The sequence below is a fragment of the Prionailurus bengalensis genome, chromosome A3 (assembly GCF_016509475.1).
Source record: "Prionailurus bengalensis isolate Pbe53 chromosome A3, Fcat_Pben_1.1_paternal_pri, whole genome shotgun sequence".
Taxonomy (NCBI): Eukaryota; Metazoa; Chordata; class Mammalia; order Carnivora; family Felidae; genus Prionailurus; species Prionailurus bengalensis.
In genome coordinates, this window is record NC_057354.1 from 13,909,348 (window position 1) to 13,924,803 (window position 15,456).

At 49.9% G+C, this 15,456-nt stretch overlaps 1 protein-coding gene across 44 annotated transcripts in view; it reads left to right on the forward strand.

Moving 5' to 3' along the window:
* ZMYND8 (zinc finger MYND-type containing 8) overlaps nt 1-15,456 on the forward strand; it is a 123,986-nt gene that overhangs the window by 16,594 nt on the left and 91,936 nt on the right. For 2 of the 44 annotated variants that reach the window (XM_043553752.1, XM_043553762.1), the window contains exon 1: nt 13,672-13,797. The exons of 30 other annotated variants lie outside the window; for them this stretch is intronic. In XM_043553752.1, the coding sequence (XP_043409687.1) occupies nt 13,719-13,797 (79 nt within the window). In that variant the 5' untranslated portion in view covers nt 13,672-13,718. Of the gene's footprint in view, nt 1-10,289; nt 10,333-13,076; nt 13,798-15,456 lie in introns of those variants that run through there. 12 more of the 44 variants (XM_043553764.1, XM_043553774.1, XM_043553781.1 and 9 more) reach the window with 10 other exon arrangements.

The window sequence follows — 15,456 nt, forward strand, 5'->3', positions numbered from 1 at the left end:
CGTACTCGTTTATTAACTGAGTAATTCCCAAGCCAGTCATTGCCATTACCCCAGCCTTGGCATTTACCGGAGTGTTCTAGTTCTCCGGAGACCAAGCTTTCGAGCTTTCAGGATGTCAGGTTGACATTTGTGTCCGAGGATAATGATCTGCCGAGAGATTGGAAGTACCATCTAGATACCAGGTGTGTTTACCTGTTTCGTGTTTTCTGAGTACTCATTAGGTGCCTGGTATTCTATGCAAATTACTTCATTTTCATTTGACTTTTCTCATCATGCTGTGTTGTTCTGTTACTCCCATTTTACAGTGAAGGAAACTGAGGGGCCGCGGGATTCATGGAGTCGCCAAGTGGAGAACCGGGGTCGGGTTTGATCTTTGAGTTTAAACCTGTGTCCATAGCCGTGAGCTCTATCCCAAGGATGCCAGGTCAGATGTCTGTAGGTAGATGAGTGAGATTAGCTGGCTGCACCTAGGGGTGCCAGGGCCTTTGAACAGGAGAGTGCCTTCAGTAATATGGGAGGATGCATCCCTCTGACTGCTGACCAGCAGGAATATTGGCTCAACAGTGTTGCCAGGATTTTTCCACCCCCCTGTAAGAATGCCTGACTTTGAAATGTGGTCTGTGCAGGCCGGTTTCTCAAAGACCACGCACGAACCCAACAACACATCTCTGGGTCAGGAGTGGCTTGTCAGTTTGCATTCTCTGCACGAGACTGGTCACAGCACAGCTCCTTGCAGGATTTTGGCCACACTGTGTATGACTCAGAGCAAACCCCTCCGAGGCCAGGGATCTGAAGTCTGAAAGATGATGGTCTCCGTGAGTTCACGTCTCCATACAAAGGCTCCCCTGTTCGGGCCGCTTCGCCTCTTGTTCTGCCATTGTGTGCATTCTGCGGTAACGATTGTGGTGTGCTTGTGGTGTGCGGGTGCCAGGCTGCCGGAGCTGAAATCATTTTTAAAAATGTCTGTGTAATGTCACCCGCACAAGCGAAAGAGCCGCTTGGAAACCGTGCACAGATTCAGCGGAAGCCCGAGATATTAAAATCTTGACAGTATCATTCTTGGTGAGATTTGCCTGGGTTAGGGATATGTTTTCTGAGACAGGATGTTAGAGAATAGACAATTATAGCAATTTGCTAACCAGCCCTGGACCTGAATTAGTACAGGATCCTGGTTCTCACTGTTGTATGTAAATTAAGACTGTTTCACAAAGGGATTGTTTATGAGGATGGCAATGAGATAGAGACCTTCTGTCATTTTTTTTTTCCCCAAGGAAACTCTTTGAGAAAATATAACCAAAAACATTCTTAAATCACAGTAGGATGCAGAAAATGCTGAGAATTTTCTTTTGAAAAAAAAAAAAAAAAAAAAAAAGAGCATCAGTATTTTTAACTCTATTCTGGCTCTTGGATAGCCTGCAGCGGAAGACATTTATTTGTGAGGTAGATAACTACCAGATTGTTCCTCTCCCAAGAAGGTTTAAAACGTCCCAGAACTCTGAAGATGTTGGATAATGACTTTCCAAATGAGAAATCTACCTTCTCTCGGCCAGCGGAGCATCCTCCATGCATCTGTTCATGGGATCCTGTCTCCCCGTCTGTGCAATTTAGTTTTTGTGGTTCACTTGTGGAAAACTTTGTGTTGGCCCCCCCCCTTTTTGGGGGGGGGCATTTTGAATTTTTTTTTTTTTTAAACGTTTATTTATTTTTGAGAGAGAGAGGGAGAGAGAGACAGAGCATGAGCAGGGGAAGGGACAGGGAGAGAGGGAGACACAGAATGTGAAGCAGGCTCCAGGCTCAGAGCTGTCAACATAGAGCCTGACATGGGGCTCAGACTCACAAACTGTGAGATCATGACTTGAGCCGAAGTCAGTGCTTAACCGACTGAGCCACCCAGGTGGGTTTTTTTGCCCCGTTTTAAACCTGACCCATGCTTTATGTTTATGTGACTCTTGTTATTCTATAAGACTGTGATCCAAGATAGACTGTTTTCAACTTTGAAAAAGAACTGTCTCCTTTTCTTTCTCCAGATGCCTGTAGAACTCTCTTTCCAGGTCTGAGGCCTTTTAGAGATCCTGGCTTTTTTTTTTTTTTTTTCCTCCTGAACTTTCAAATAGGTTTGCTCCCTTGGTGGTTGGTTCTTCACCATCGACCTTCGGGGCTGGGGGAGAGCAAGTTTGGAAAGCCCACGTCTCACAGTGGGAGTTGAGTGCAATATTACAGGGCCCTCCAAACCTCCACCCCAAGTTCCTTCTACCCACCTCCAGCTTTCCTGGGAACCTGGAAACCTGGCATTTCACAGACCTTTAAAAACAAGAACAAAAACAAAAACTTTATTGAGCTATAATTCACATAGTGTACAATTCTCCATCTTAAGGTAGACACTTCAGTGGTTTTTCATACGTTTAGAGTGTGGTGCAATCGATTTTTAACATTTTCCTCGTCCCAATAAGAACCCCCCCCCCCCATTAGTAATCACTCCCCATTGTTCCTTACCCCAGTCCTGATAACCACAAATCTACCTTCTATCCTTGTGGATTTACTTACTTGGGTTGTTTTCATCTAAACGAAATCATAATAGCATACGACCTGTTGGGTCTGACTTCTTTTCCTTAGACTAATGCTTTCAAGACCCAGCCACATGGTAGCCTAGATTAGCACTACGTTCCTTTTTATGGCCGAATAATGCTGTATCGTGGATATACCACATTTTTATCATCCGCTCATCCGTTAGTAGACATTTGACTTGTTTCTATGTTTTGGCTCCCCTGCATGATGCCGACGTGCCGATTTTGTGTGAGTTTTTGTGTGGGTGTATGTTTTCATGTCTCTTGGTTATAGACACAGGTAGGCGTGGGGTTCCGCGGTCCTAGGGCACTTCTGTTTAACCTTTTGATGGATGCGTCGACTTCTCAACACGTTAAAGTCTCTCCCATGCCTGCATGTTTTCTCTTAGTAGTTCTTCCTGTTTCTTGGCCTCTTCTTCCACGCCAGGTTTCTTAGGAGAAGCGTCTTTATTTGTGTCTTGGTTTCCTCACCTGCCCATTTGTCACTTTTGTCACCGAGCTTCCTGCAGACTCCACGTTGCTTTTTCTGGTGGAGGTTTTCGGGACTCATTTACCTTGATCTGACAGAGGTGTGTGGGCCATTGCTGTTCATTCTTCTCCTGGAAACATCTCTTCCTTGGCTTTTTTTTTTTTCTTTTCGTCACCGCTGTCCTCGTTCTCCTCCTGTTTCCCTGGCACCCTTGCTTCTCTGCAGCCATTAAATGTTGGCGTTGTGGAAAGCTTGGCCCTGTCCTCTCTCCCAGCATGTTCTTTCCCTGAGTGATCTCGCCCACATCCGTAGCTTTGTGACTCACGCATTTTTTATTTCCAACCTAGATTTTTCCTGAGTCATGAGGCGGAGAGGGCCAGCTGCCTACCTGACCTCCCTACCTGTTGTTCATGGGTGTCTCAAACTCAGCAGGTCCCATCTCAACCTGCTCTCCTGCCCTCCCCGCTCCACCCCAGCAAAACACCTGCTTCTCTACCCTGTCCGATAAGCTAGTATTCTGCCAGTTGGCTAGGCCAGAGATAGGGGACTTATTCTAATTCTTCTGTCCTTTTGCCTTTTTTGGTGTCATTTTCTTACAATATTATATCTAAATACCATTCTGTAGGTCTCTTAACTGGTCCCACTGTCTCTGTCCCGCCCCCCCCCCCCCCAATCTTTCGGAAAGGAACATCCCTTCTGACTACCACTTCCTACTTTAAACTCTTTTCCTGTTCTCTTTTAACCTACTATAAAGTGCTTTCTCCATAGTTTCGGATGAAGATCACAATCCTAAAATCCGCATGTGTTACCCCCTGCCTACCCTTTCAGCTTTTCCCTGTGTTCCCCTTTCCTGTCTTACTTGGGACATACCTACTTTCTAGATTCCAGAGCCACGGGGTCTTTGCTCAGACCTGGGAGATCCTCCCCTCTCCTCTCTCCTAACCTCCCAACCCCCCTGAGTCTAAGGTTCCAAACAAGGGTGGGTCCTGCCTTTTGTTTTTGTTGATCCTGCTGTGCCCTCTGCCTATCTTATTACCAGTGTGCCTGTGCTGGTTGCTGTGCAATAAATATTTATTTTGAACGAATGAGTGAATGGCTTGACTTTGTCTATCAGATGGATAGAACTTTTATCCTGGAGAACGAAGTAAAAACAGCCTTTCAGCTAGAGAGGGTGGCTTTGTTTCCAGCATAATCCGTGCCTGGAAATAATTACCCAAGCTCAGATGTCTGCTCTCCCTGAAACGATTGGTGGCCTGTCTTTCTTTCCCCCCAGGGATACAGCACTCTTTGAAATGCCCCCCTTCCCTCTGATTTCTTTCCTTCCCGATGTATTAATACCACTTCTGGAGGGCCCTTTCCAAAACACAAGTCCGATTGTCTTGCTCTCCTGCTTTAAGTTTCCAAGGGCTCCTTAAGACCACAGTCTTGAGCAGAGATTCAAGGCCCTACTCCCTCCCTGTCCTTTCCAGGCTCTGGTCAGCGTCCCTGCGGAACCTGCCTGTTGCCCTATACAGCCTTCCAGCCCCAGTGTCTGTCTTGGGATATGCTAGTTCCTCTCCTGCTCATGGCTGAGGCACACCTTTACAGATCCTTCCAGACTAAGCTAAAGCCCTCCTCACTCTGTTCCTCCTTCATTGGAGCCCTTTAGCTTCCAACGTCAAAATCACCCTGGAAAGTCCCTTAAATTTGTCCATGAAAGTACAGTAATCAGCTCTCGTCAGGCATTCTTATACATACTGAAGGCTTGAGAATTACCAAGCCAGGCTAAGGGAGGAACCAAAGACAAGGCCATGCACCTATTTCTAGGCATCAGGCATTACGCCTTGAAGACACCTGGCAAATTCCTCAAATACGGATGGGTGGAAGATTCTGAGGTGTTCTGCTGACTCCACACCGGCTCTCTTGTCTGTTTAATACAGAGTTCCTTACAGCTATGCTGTTTGCTATATGTGGCTCTTTAAATTTACGTTAATTAAAACTATAGTTGCACTGGCCACATTTCAGTTGCCTGGTAGCCACGTGTAGCCGAGGCGATTGCTGTCGTTATAGAAAGTTCTATTGGACAGGGCTGCTGTGTAGCTTTCATACATTGGCGGGTGCCGTGCTGGATGCTGTTGGTGAAAGTAACCCAGTCAGGGATTGGCGCAGCCCAGAATATGCTGAATAAACAGTTACATCAGAACTGAAGTTTTGCTTGATCAAACCTCCTGGGGGCCTCCCATTTTTTGAAAAGAGAGAGCATGGCCGGCTCCCTGTGTTCTCAGGTTAGCATTCTTTTTTTTTTTTGGTAATGTTTGAGAGAGACCACCTGCACCTTAGGAGCGGGGGAGGGGCAGAGAGACAAGGAGACCTAGGATCTGAAGTGGACTCTGCCCTGACAGCCAGGAATTCACGCAGGTCGAACTCACGAACCAAGAGATCCTGATCTGAGCCGAAGTAGGATGCGTAACCGACTGAGCCGAGGTGCCCCTCCGGTGGGCATTTTTTTTTTTTAATTTATTTTAATTTATTTTTTTTTTCAACGTTTATTTATTTTTGGGACAGAGAGAGACAGAGCGTGAACGGGGGAGGGGCAGAGAGAGAGGGAGACACAGAATCGGAAACAGGCTCCAGGCTCCGAGCCATCAGCCCAGAGCCTGACGCGGGGCTCGAACTCACGGACCGCGAGATCGTGACCTGGCTGAAGTCGGACGCTTAACCGACTGCGCCACCCAGGCGCCCCTCCGGTGGGCATTTCTTAATCGCGCTCCACTGAACTGCCTTTTTGCCAGGCCCTTTGGCATCTTGGAATACTGGGTGGGGACAAATACCGTAGGATATGCTGGGCCACCCTCTCCCCAGCCTCCCAAATCAACCCTGCATCGTAGAATTCACTGACTTGTGCGTCAGTAGACGGATATGGGCACCAGGTCTCCCTCTCAACTCTGACCAACCTGGTGCTAGCGATTTAGAGTAGCTGCTCAATAAGTGTTTTTAGAAAAAAGAATCTCTTCCAAGGATTACAGACTAATTAAGGGAAGAAAATGGATTATTGGATTTTCCTTTCAAACGATAAAGGCACTGCCTCCCTGAGACATAGGCCATTCCAGGACCCGGAGAGGGTCCCGCAGGACGGGCCAGGAGAGTTCTTGGCTTTCTGCAGGATAGAGATCAAACACGGGCCAGGAGGAAGCAAGAGCAGAATTAACTGAATAGCATGACTGATAGAGCATAGCAGGCGGTGTATCCGGGAGACTCAGAAAAGGAGAGGCGAGTTAGGGGTTTGCATTGGAAAGGGGTCCAAGGTACATGTTCCTTCAGGAATCCAGGGTAGGAGTCCACCAGAGGGTCAGGTGAACCATAGGCGGTGTTCCAGAAGCCACTGGAGGCAGGGGTAGGGATGCCCGTGTCAACCAAGATTTGTTGGAAGCCAACGTCCTCGAGCTCGGTTCATCTTAGATGGTATGAGGTGTGTGGGGGCCTAGGACGAAACTCAGAATGACTCCCCCTGGAGTGGGAACATAGCTTCTTGGGTTTACTCAGATGTGGTGAAATACGGAACGTGAGGAAAGGGGGGCTGGCAGAGACACAGCAGAGGTGGAGCCTTTCCAAAATGGCGTCTCTTCAGCTTCCCTATCTTATTTCCAACAAGCTAAAATATACAAAGAAAAAGCTAAAAAAATCTGTAGCCAGGTGTAACCAGTGTTAACGGTTTGGTATATTTTCGTTTGTACTTTACCCCTCTTGTAAAAATATAAACAAACTTCTATTCTAGGGGCAGAAAACTTTTCTTTTTTTCTTCTAGATTCTTAGGCCAGTCTAATAATTTAATTGATACAGGACAGATTAACAGGATGAAAACAAAGAGAAGTTTAACAATGCGTACATCTCCTGTGTACATGAGAGAGACCCAGAAAAACAGAGTAACTCCCCACAGTGGCCAAAGCCATCACCTTAAATACCGTCTTCAGCTAAAGACAAAAGAGGTTGGGGGCGGGGAATCCGTTATGGGAGTCACCAGGAAAAGCACAGCAAACCAGGGTCAGGTCGTTATGCAGATTTAAGTTGTTGTCTTCTCCATTGATAAGAGTTTCTAGAGAGTTAGTCATTCTCATCTTCTTGGTCCGGCTAGGAAGACGTTCTTACAGATGGAGATTTTTCTTACACATGTAAATGTCTCCTTACAAAAGGGTGATTTTGATTTGGTTTTCAGAGCTGCTCTCCAGTTTGCAGTTTCTTGAAAATAACCAGCCTGAGTTAATCCTTGTGCCAAAGAGACGTATTTTGGGGTGGCAATTCCTGCTTGACGGAATGCCAAGACGGTACCATGACGGGGTTGAACGGTCTAGAGCTTGGCTGGCCCAGCAAGGCACCCTTTCTCTCTAACCCCAGTATTTGCCTTCTTGCCTTTTGCTGCTCTACTCTGCCTTGAAGAGACTTTCAAGGTTAGATTTAATTATCTTGACAATTAAGGAATAATGGAGACCTTGGTATATGGGGAATCTTGTGTTCCATCCTAAGATGTGTGTGTGTGTGTGGGGGGGGGGGTCAGCCTGGAGGATTGTTTCATGTGGAAACGGGGACCCTGTGTGGCCAGATACTGTTTTTGTTTGTTTGCTTTTTTTTTTTTAAACGTTGATTCTTCTACGAGAGAGAGAGAAAGAGAGAGAGGGAATGCCTGTGCTCAAGCTCGCACAAGCAGGGAGGGTGCAGAATGGGAGGGAGACACAGAATTCGAAGCAGGCTCCAGGCTCTGAGCTGTCCGTGCAGTCCGATGCAGGACTCAAACCCAGGAACCATGAGATCATGACCTGAGCCAAAGTCAGATTCTAAACTGACTAAGCCACCCAGGCGCCCCTTGTTTTGTTTTAAGAGAAGATAGTCATCTGGATTTATTCTAGATGTGGTTTCACCCAATTTAAAAATACTGATGACTAAAGTTGTAAAAGTATCAGCCAGCTGTGAGCGGATCGAATTCACCCTATGGTCCTTCAGTGGGCTACCACTGGCCCAGCCATGGCTGTAGCCACCCCTAGACTGATGTCCTGGCGATTCCTCCCCATCTGGGTCACTGGGTAATTAATTACATCAGCTGTGGCTAGAGCCCCCTTCCTAATAAGGTTGATGTGGGTTTGTCCTTAACCTCTTTAACCGGCTTCAATAACCCCCCATCTCCCCACTCGGCAGTCCGGGGACTGTCTTTCAAGCCAGGTTGCTGTTCCTTGAGTTGGGACCGGACACCCTAGTAATTGGTGGGGATTGCTTGACAAATATGTTTTCTTTAAAATCTAGACTCCTCTCCAGGCTGTTGAGATGCTGACGCTTTGAGAGGCCGGAGAGAACGAAGATGGAGACCAGACAGAGCAGATTTAGTTTCTCTTGAATCCCGCCCAGGAGTGGGATGGAGGGAAGATGAGCCAGCCAGGCCCATACTGCTGCCTTCACTAAGGGAAGTGCTCCCCGCGGGCCCTGGCATCCGATTGCAGGGACAGAATTGGTGCATCCTGGCGAGGATTAAGGGAGGCGTTGAAAAGAGATCCTCAGACTTAAAAGGGTCTGATGAGAAAAAGGGCAAAGAATCTGGACTAAAAAAATTTGGTTAAATGGTCATCACACTGGGGGGTCTCCCAGTGGGGAGCATGTTTTCCCTGGAGAAAGTCATCCCTCCTTTTTAACGCTAAATGATTCTGAGACTGTCTCTCCTTGAGAAGAATGCAGAGTTGGGAAGTAGGTGGCTTGTGAAAACCTCCTGAGTTTCCCCCCTCTGGTTTCTCAGTAATTGTGTTTAGCTGCATGGCCCCATCCTGTTTGGCATATAAATCCTTACTTAATCCCCTACTTTTGGAGAAATGCACTCTTCAGGCAAGAAACAAGAATGGCTGAGGGGTGCCTGGGTGGCTCAGTTGGTTAAGCGTTGGACTTGGGCTCAGGTCATGATCTCACGGTCTGTGGGTTGGAGCCCCGCGTCGGGCTCTGTGCTGACAGCTGGGAGCCTGGAGTCTGCTTCGGATTCCGTGTCTCCCCCTCTCTCTGCCCCTCCCCTGCTTGTGCTCTGTCTCTCTCTGTCTCAAAAATAAACAAACATTAAAAAAAAAAAAAGGCTGAGTACCTGTCCAGAAGGGAATTTCCCCTCTAGTGTTCTGGTGTTTCTCTTTTGCACCCTGAGATGGCCAGGTTCCCTTTTGAGTAATCTTCCCTATTGACCTCACAACCCTCCTGTCTTCTTGGACTGCGGGGAGAAATTCTTAGACCAGGGAAGAAAAACGGGAGTTTCTTGTGAGTCACCTCAGAGCTTTCTTAACACTGTTCCGTTGCTCATTTACCTGGTCCGATGTGTGTCCATGGCGATGCCTCTTGAGCCAAGCCCAGAGCCGGGCCCCATGCCATGCACGGGGCTATGGCAAAGAACTGCCCAGATGGAGCTCACATTCTGGAGGAGATTAAAAAAAAAAAAAAATGAAACAGCAAAAGAAGACAATAATTTTTGACAGTTTTCAGCTAGAGGTAATCTCAGTGGAGTCAATAGCGATCACACACCCACACACACACCCACACACACATACCCGAACCCACATTTCAGAATGATAAGGGGGCTGGAGGGTGATGTTTGAGCCGAAAGCTGAAGTTGCCAGGTATGGGAAGATTGCACATAGAACATTCTAGAGGGAAGTGGCAGCGAGTGTACATGAACTTGGCTTGTGTGAGGCCATTGTGGTTGGGTTCAGTGGATGGAAGAGGACAAGTGAGCGGGACCAAATGCGGCAATAAGTCTGGATGGGATGTTGGGTGCGCCTAGCGAGCCGCCTCGGCGGGTTTTAATCGGGGGCTGCCTCGTCTTATCTAGGTTTGAAGAAGGCTGCCTGCTGTAGAGGGCAAGTCAGGAGCCCTGGTGCTCGGATCAAGGTGGCGGCTGTGGCGGTGGGACTGAATGTGAACGGGCAGAAGACGGGCAGGGAAAGCTTTCTTTGCAGAGCGCTTGCTGTGTGTCAGGCACCACGTAGGCACTAACTAACCTGTGTGGTTGGGCATCCTTAATACATTCCGCGGATAGCCAGGACTCTGAGGCCGGCTCTCTCCCAGGCTTCAAGAGCCCTGTTTGAGTAGGGGTGAGAAGGAGGAGTCCCAGGGCAGTTCTGAGGGCCACCTGGACTGTTCTGCTTTTCTCCGGGAGGAAATCCTGAGCCCTGCAGGGATTTTGAGCCTGGCTCCGTGGCACCTATGCCAGCCCGTGAACGTTTGGGTCTCTCTTCATTGCAAATTTTTTTTTTTTTTTTCAGAAACATTCTGGGAAGAGCTAGTCTGGTGCGAATCGAGGTGAAGGTACAGAAGGATTCGGGGAAACTGGCTTGAGCTTTCTGGGCTAATGTCTTCTCTCTGCCCTGGCTCCTCTTTCCCCCATTGGGGAACAATAATAGTCATAACTGGTGGTGCCTGTGACATGTGACGCCTCCACCTGGCACATACTGTCTCGTGTAATTCTGAACCCTTTTAGAAAGATCCTCATTGTCCTAGCTGAATCCACTGAGGCACAGAGAGGCCGAGGAGCTTGCCAGAGGACACACAGCTGCTATCAGACCTCGTGGTAGGGCTGTGGAGCCCACACACCGAACCATAGAGCTGGCTTGACGCTGGCCCACACCCAGCATGCCCTCAGTGATAAGAGAATTACAAGGTGGTGCTGTCGACCACAGGGAAGAAAGACCCTTGCCTGGGGTAGTTCGGGGCTTTGGAGCGGGAGTCAGCTGCAGGGGAGTCCCCAGCATGTCTTTGAGCCTTTGAGCACATAAGTGACTTTGCTTTTCTGAGCTGCATCTATCAAATGGGTGCAGAAACACCATGCCTACTCTCATGGGATTCTCCAGGGGCTCCATCAAGTAGCGCCTCAATAAATGGTAGGTGTGAATCACACGAGCCCTGTTTGGGAAGAAGCTAGAGAAATATTTTCCTGGCTGCACCCTCTCTCCTGACGTGTATTATTCACAAACTCCTGGTGTTTCTCCTGCTCTGCAGCTTTTTGCCCGTGTGTAATCAACCCGGTTCTTACTGAATATATTCCATATTCATTCTATGTTTACCAGCCCCTTCATCATGGGCCTGTTTTTCTCCGGGCCTCAGTTTCTTCGTCAGTAAAATGGCGATACTCAGTACCTACCTTCTCACAGAACCATGGTGAGGGGTGAGTAAATTGCTGTTTGTGTTTAGAACAGTGCCTCCCAGAGAAGTGGTCAACGAAAGGCATTTTTAATACAATAACATTACTATTATTATTTTCTCTGGCAATCTTCCCTCCAGGGCAGGGACCTTCTGCTGACCATCTCCCAGGTAGCCTAGTTGTCTTGTTCCTCAGTGACTGTTGACCGACTGGTTCCTTTGTTTTCTTCTGTTTGAAATGTGCAGTCAGGGCCACCAGGTGAAACACTAGGCATCATTTTCCTTCCTAGTAGGTACAGATGCCTCTGTGGGTGGTGCATTTACACAAGGTTGGACTTGCCTGGCCGCTCACTGGAAGCTTCTTTAGCCCTGAATTTCTCAGCCACGGCTCTGTTGACGTTTTAGGCCTGATCATTCTGCTGTGGGTCTGTGGTGTGCGCTGTAGGGCGGTTATTAGCACCATCCATGGTGCCCGTGCACGAGATGCTTCTAGCGACTTCTTTCTTTTTCTAGTTGTGACCACCAAAAATGTTTCCTGACTCTGCTGAGTGTCTCCGGGGGAGACCTGGCGAGGACCCCTGCTTCACACTGTTCGAAACACCTGAGCCCCCTAAAAATGGCACCTGATAGGTGCTGGGGGCATGTTCTGAGCTCCTCCTGTATGCTGGGCCCTGGAGATGCAGATGTGGCCCCTGACCAGGGCAGTACCTGGCATGGAGTGAGAGCTCCCTAAGTACCATTTTCATCCATAATCTCATAGCCTCTTGAAAATACCTTAAATAGTTTAATACCCGAACAGGGTCAGAAAGAACTGAAAGATGAACCCAGTGTTTCCCTTCTGTCCTGGTTGTTCCCCCAGGGCCTTTGCAGACCCAGAGCCTACACAGCCCCTACTTCTTCCATTCCGGTCTCTTTCTGGCCTTTTTTGACTTCGATTTTCTTACGTGTCAGTACATGAAGAGATCTCCTCTTCATTCCGTTTTCTGGCTGCATGATGATTTTTTGCATCTCAGTCTCCTGCTGGTGGCATCGAAGTTGCTTCCCATTCCCTTGGCTGTGCCGATGTGTCATCCTGTGCCCTTCTGAGAGCCGGGGGTGGGGTGGGATGGGGCGAGGGGAGGCCAGGCCACAGGATACATGCTTAGAGCCAGCGCAGTATGGGGGGCGTTCTGGGCCTGAAATCTCTGCTTCCTCAAAGGACCACGATGAGGTGACTGTCCAGGGCCTTGTCCCCTCTTCCCCAGCATCTTCTAGAGACTTTTCCTGTTTTCACGAAAGTGACCTTCGAGAGGCCAGACCCACGCCCAGGGCGTGTGAGGAACGCTGCCTGGTTGCCAGTGGCACCTTTTCCCTCCGCCCCACCCGAGCCTCTCTATTTCCCTTTTCTTCTCTCAGCCCGCTGCGGGCAGAGCCGCCTTTTTACCTGAATTGGCTCTCTGATGGCTGTAATTCCCCAGTTGCAGTTTGAAAGCCACCCACCAGCACCTGAGCTTTCTAGAACCTGAGCTGGGCCAGGGGGTGGGACCCAGCTCAGCCTGGATAAATAATGCAGACGGTTTCCGCGCCAGCACTGCTCCTCCTGGGAGCCCTCCCCGCGGCCAGCTACGTAGCAAAGGCCAAAGGCAACTGGTTACTCCACACTTTCTTTGTGGTGACTTGGCAGAGTTAAGGGCCTCAAATATGTACACCCGTCAGACGCACTCAGCCTTTTGGGCCTGGGCCCGCCGGAGGGGGGGGGTGGGGTGCCGCGGCTTCTTGCGCGGGGTTGGGCCCTGCCTCCTCCTGCTTTGTGAAATTTGAAAGAGCTTGGCATTCTCGAACCAGGAAATTCCTGTTGCGATGTTGTCGTTTTTCCAGAAGTCCTCTTCCCGGCTGAGGGGGAGGAAAGGGCTGGGTGGTTGCGATTGCCTCTAGTTGTTGAGGGCAAAACAGTGAATTCATTTGTAAATCAGCCTCTTTTCCCTAGATGGCAGCAATTTGTGGCCCGCCCGGCAGCGTTTAGAGGTTCACCTTTTACATATGAATGTGCCGCTTCGTCAGCACCCCTGCATTGTTTTGGGAGAGAGAGAGAGAAAGAGAGCGAGAGAGAGCCGAGCCCCGGGGTGTTGGGAAGATGGCTTTCTCACGTCCGAAGTAAAGTTAATCTGAAAATTATTGAAAGTAAACACACGCCTAAAAACACCTTCCCGTTGCAAAGCGCCACGCTCCCTTCTGGTGGTCTCATGTAGCCAGCAGAACAACGGCAATTTGTTGTGTTTATTCGCATCCGGTGAAATCAATGGCCCTTCGGTGCTGTGCGCTCTGCAGGCTTCCAGCCTAGCCGGGCTGCTGGCTACCGAGGGTGATAAATTAGAGCCGAAAGCCTCACGGGGACAAGCAGGCGCGGCCCCTGCCTCAGACTGCCTGACTGCAGAGAGGTGAGGGTGTCCTTGCCGCGCTGGGCCACCTAGTGCGTCCGAGACAGGAGCTGGCCTGGTAAGTGGTGACTCTTAGCCTGTCCTCTTTGCTTCTTCCTCCTCCCCCTGGGAGAGGCTGCTGAGGATCCGGAAGCAGGAATGTCTGCCGTGTGTGAGCCTCTGTTCTCTTTCAAAGAGAAGGGAGGCCCTCAGAGCAGCCCAGCTCTCTCGATGGCAGGTAAGCGCCCCTTCCCAGGGTTACCCGTCCCTGGCTTGCTTTGCCCCCGAGGCACTCGGGATGGACGACCTTTTCCCCAGGTTGAGAATGACCCTTTTGTTCCACGGCCTCATTTCCGAGTCAGTCTTCCTTTTCCCAGTCTGGGTGAGAAGTTCACATTCTCAGGCAGGGAGAACTTGTAGAACCCCGGTGGCCTTTCCGGAGGAGGCCCCTCAGGCGGGCTGCAGCCTTGTCTCGAGGGTTCTGTGGTTCTGGGCATTCAGTGTGTGACCAGATTATTCGTTTTCGCTCGTGGCTTGGGTATTCTCTGCTGTGAGGAAAACGTTATCCCCTTCTCACCCCGTCCACTGCGTCCCATTTTCATTTCTGCTCTGGGTGAGGGAAATTTCCAGGCTTTGGTTTCATGATGATGTACCTACCAGCAGGAAAAGGCCCTAGGGTTCCCGGGTTCCTGGGGAGGGAGGCCTGTTTGGGTACCTGCTCTGGGTCTTGGGGCAACACGTGGAGACGATTAACCGTGTTTGTGCTTTGCCGTCTTCTGGGAGAGCAGCGAGTGACCATGTTTGCAGTGGCCTGTGGAGAGGGCCGGCTGTGACCGGGAGCGCTGTCCGCGAGTACCCTCCGAGCCCCGGCCAGCGCAGGCCTCTGCTTTCGGCCCTGCCTTCGCGGCTAAGGGGGGCAAGCTGGAGGTGGAGAAGTCCTGTCCTGGGCCCGTTCCGTGTCCGTGTTCTATAGGCTGGCGTTTCCGTAACTCTGACCTTAATGTGCTCCTCTGAGAAAACAAGGTCTGTTTTTGCAGCAGGAGGGTTGGGGATGGAGGAGGGGGAGGAGGGAGAGGAGGAGGAGGAGGAGGAGGGATGATTGCCGGTTTGACAAAACAGCTATCATTTGTGGAGTGCTTACTCTTTGCCAGGCCTGAACTTCCTTAATCCTTTTGTAACTCTTCAAGGTACCATGACCTCCACCCTCCAGAAGGATAGAGGCACAGAGAGGTTAAGTAGCTTCCTTAAGCTGCACCTCTGGGCCTAACCACTGTGGCACCCTGCCTGCACCATCTGCGGCCTGTTTTCCTTTTTTTTAAACATTTATTCATTTTTGAGAGACAGAGAGAGACAGAGTGTGAGTCGGGGAGGGGCAGAGAGAGAGGGAGACACAGAATCCGAAGCAGGCTCCAGGCTCCGAGCTGTCAGCACAGAGCCCAACGTGGGGCTTGAACTCACGAATCATGAGATCATGACCTGAGCTGAAGTCGGACGCTCAACCGACTGAGCCACCCAGGCTCCCTGATCTGCGACCCGTTTTATCAGAATGCGTGCCCCGGCTTCCGAGTGTGGTGGCCAACTTGTGGCCACCCTACCTGTGTGGCCCACGATGCCTGTCTCCGCCTGTTGGTTGGGTTTTTCCTCATTCAGGCCCCACAGGCTCACTGTCCACATTAAGGAAATTTAACACCCACCAAAACACACCATGGGGCTGATCCTCATGGGGAAGCGTTTGGCCTTTCAGCTGGGGCCCTTTTCTCTCTCCAGAGGAGACAATTCCCTGTCATGGTGTGTCATTTCCTAGGCTCTGGAGAATGTTGAGGGCTGTGACTCAGGTGCCGGATGTGGGTGGGGGTGGGGGTGCCTGGTGTGCCCGTGTCTGGCCGGCCTGGATGGA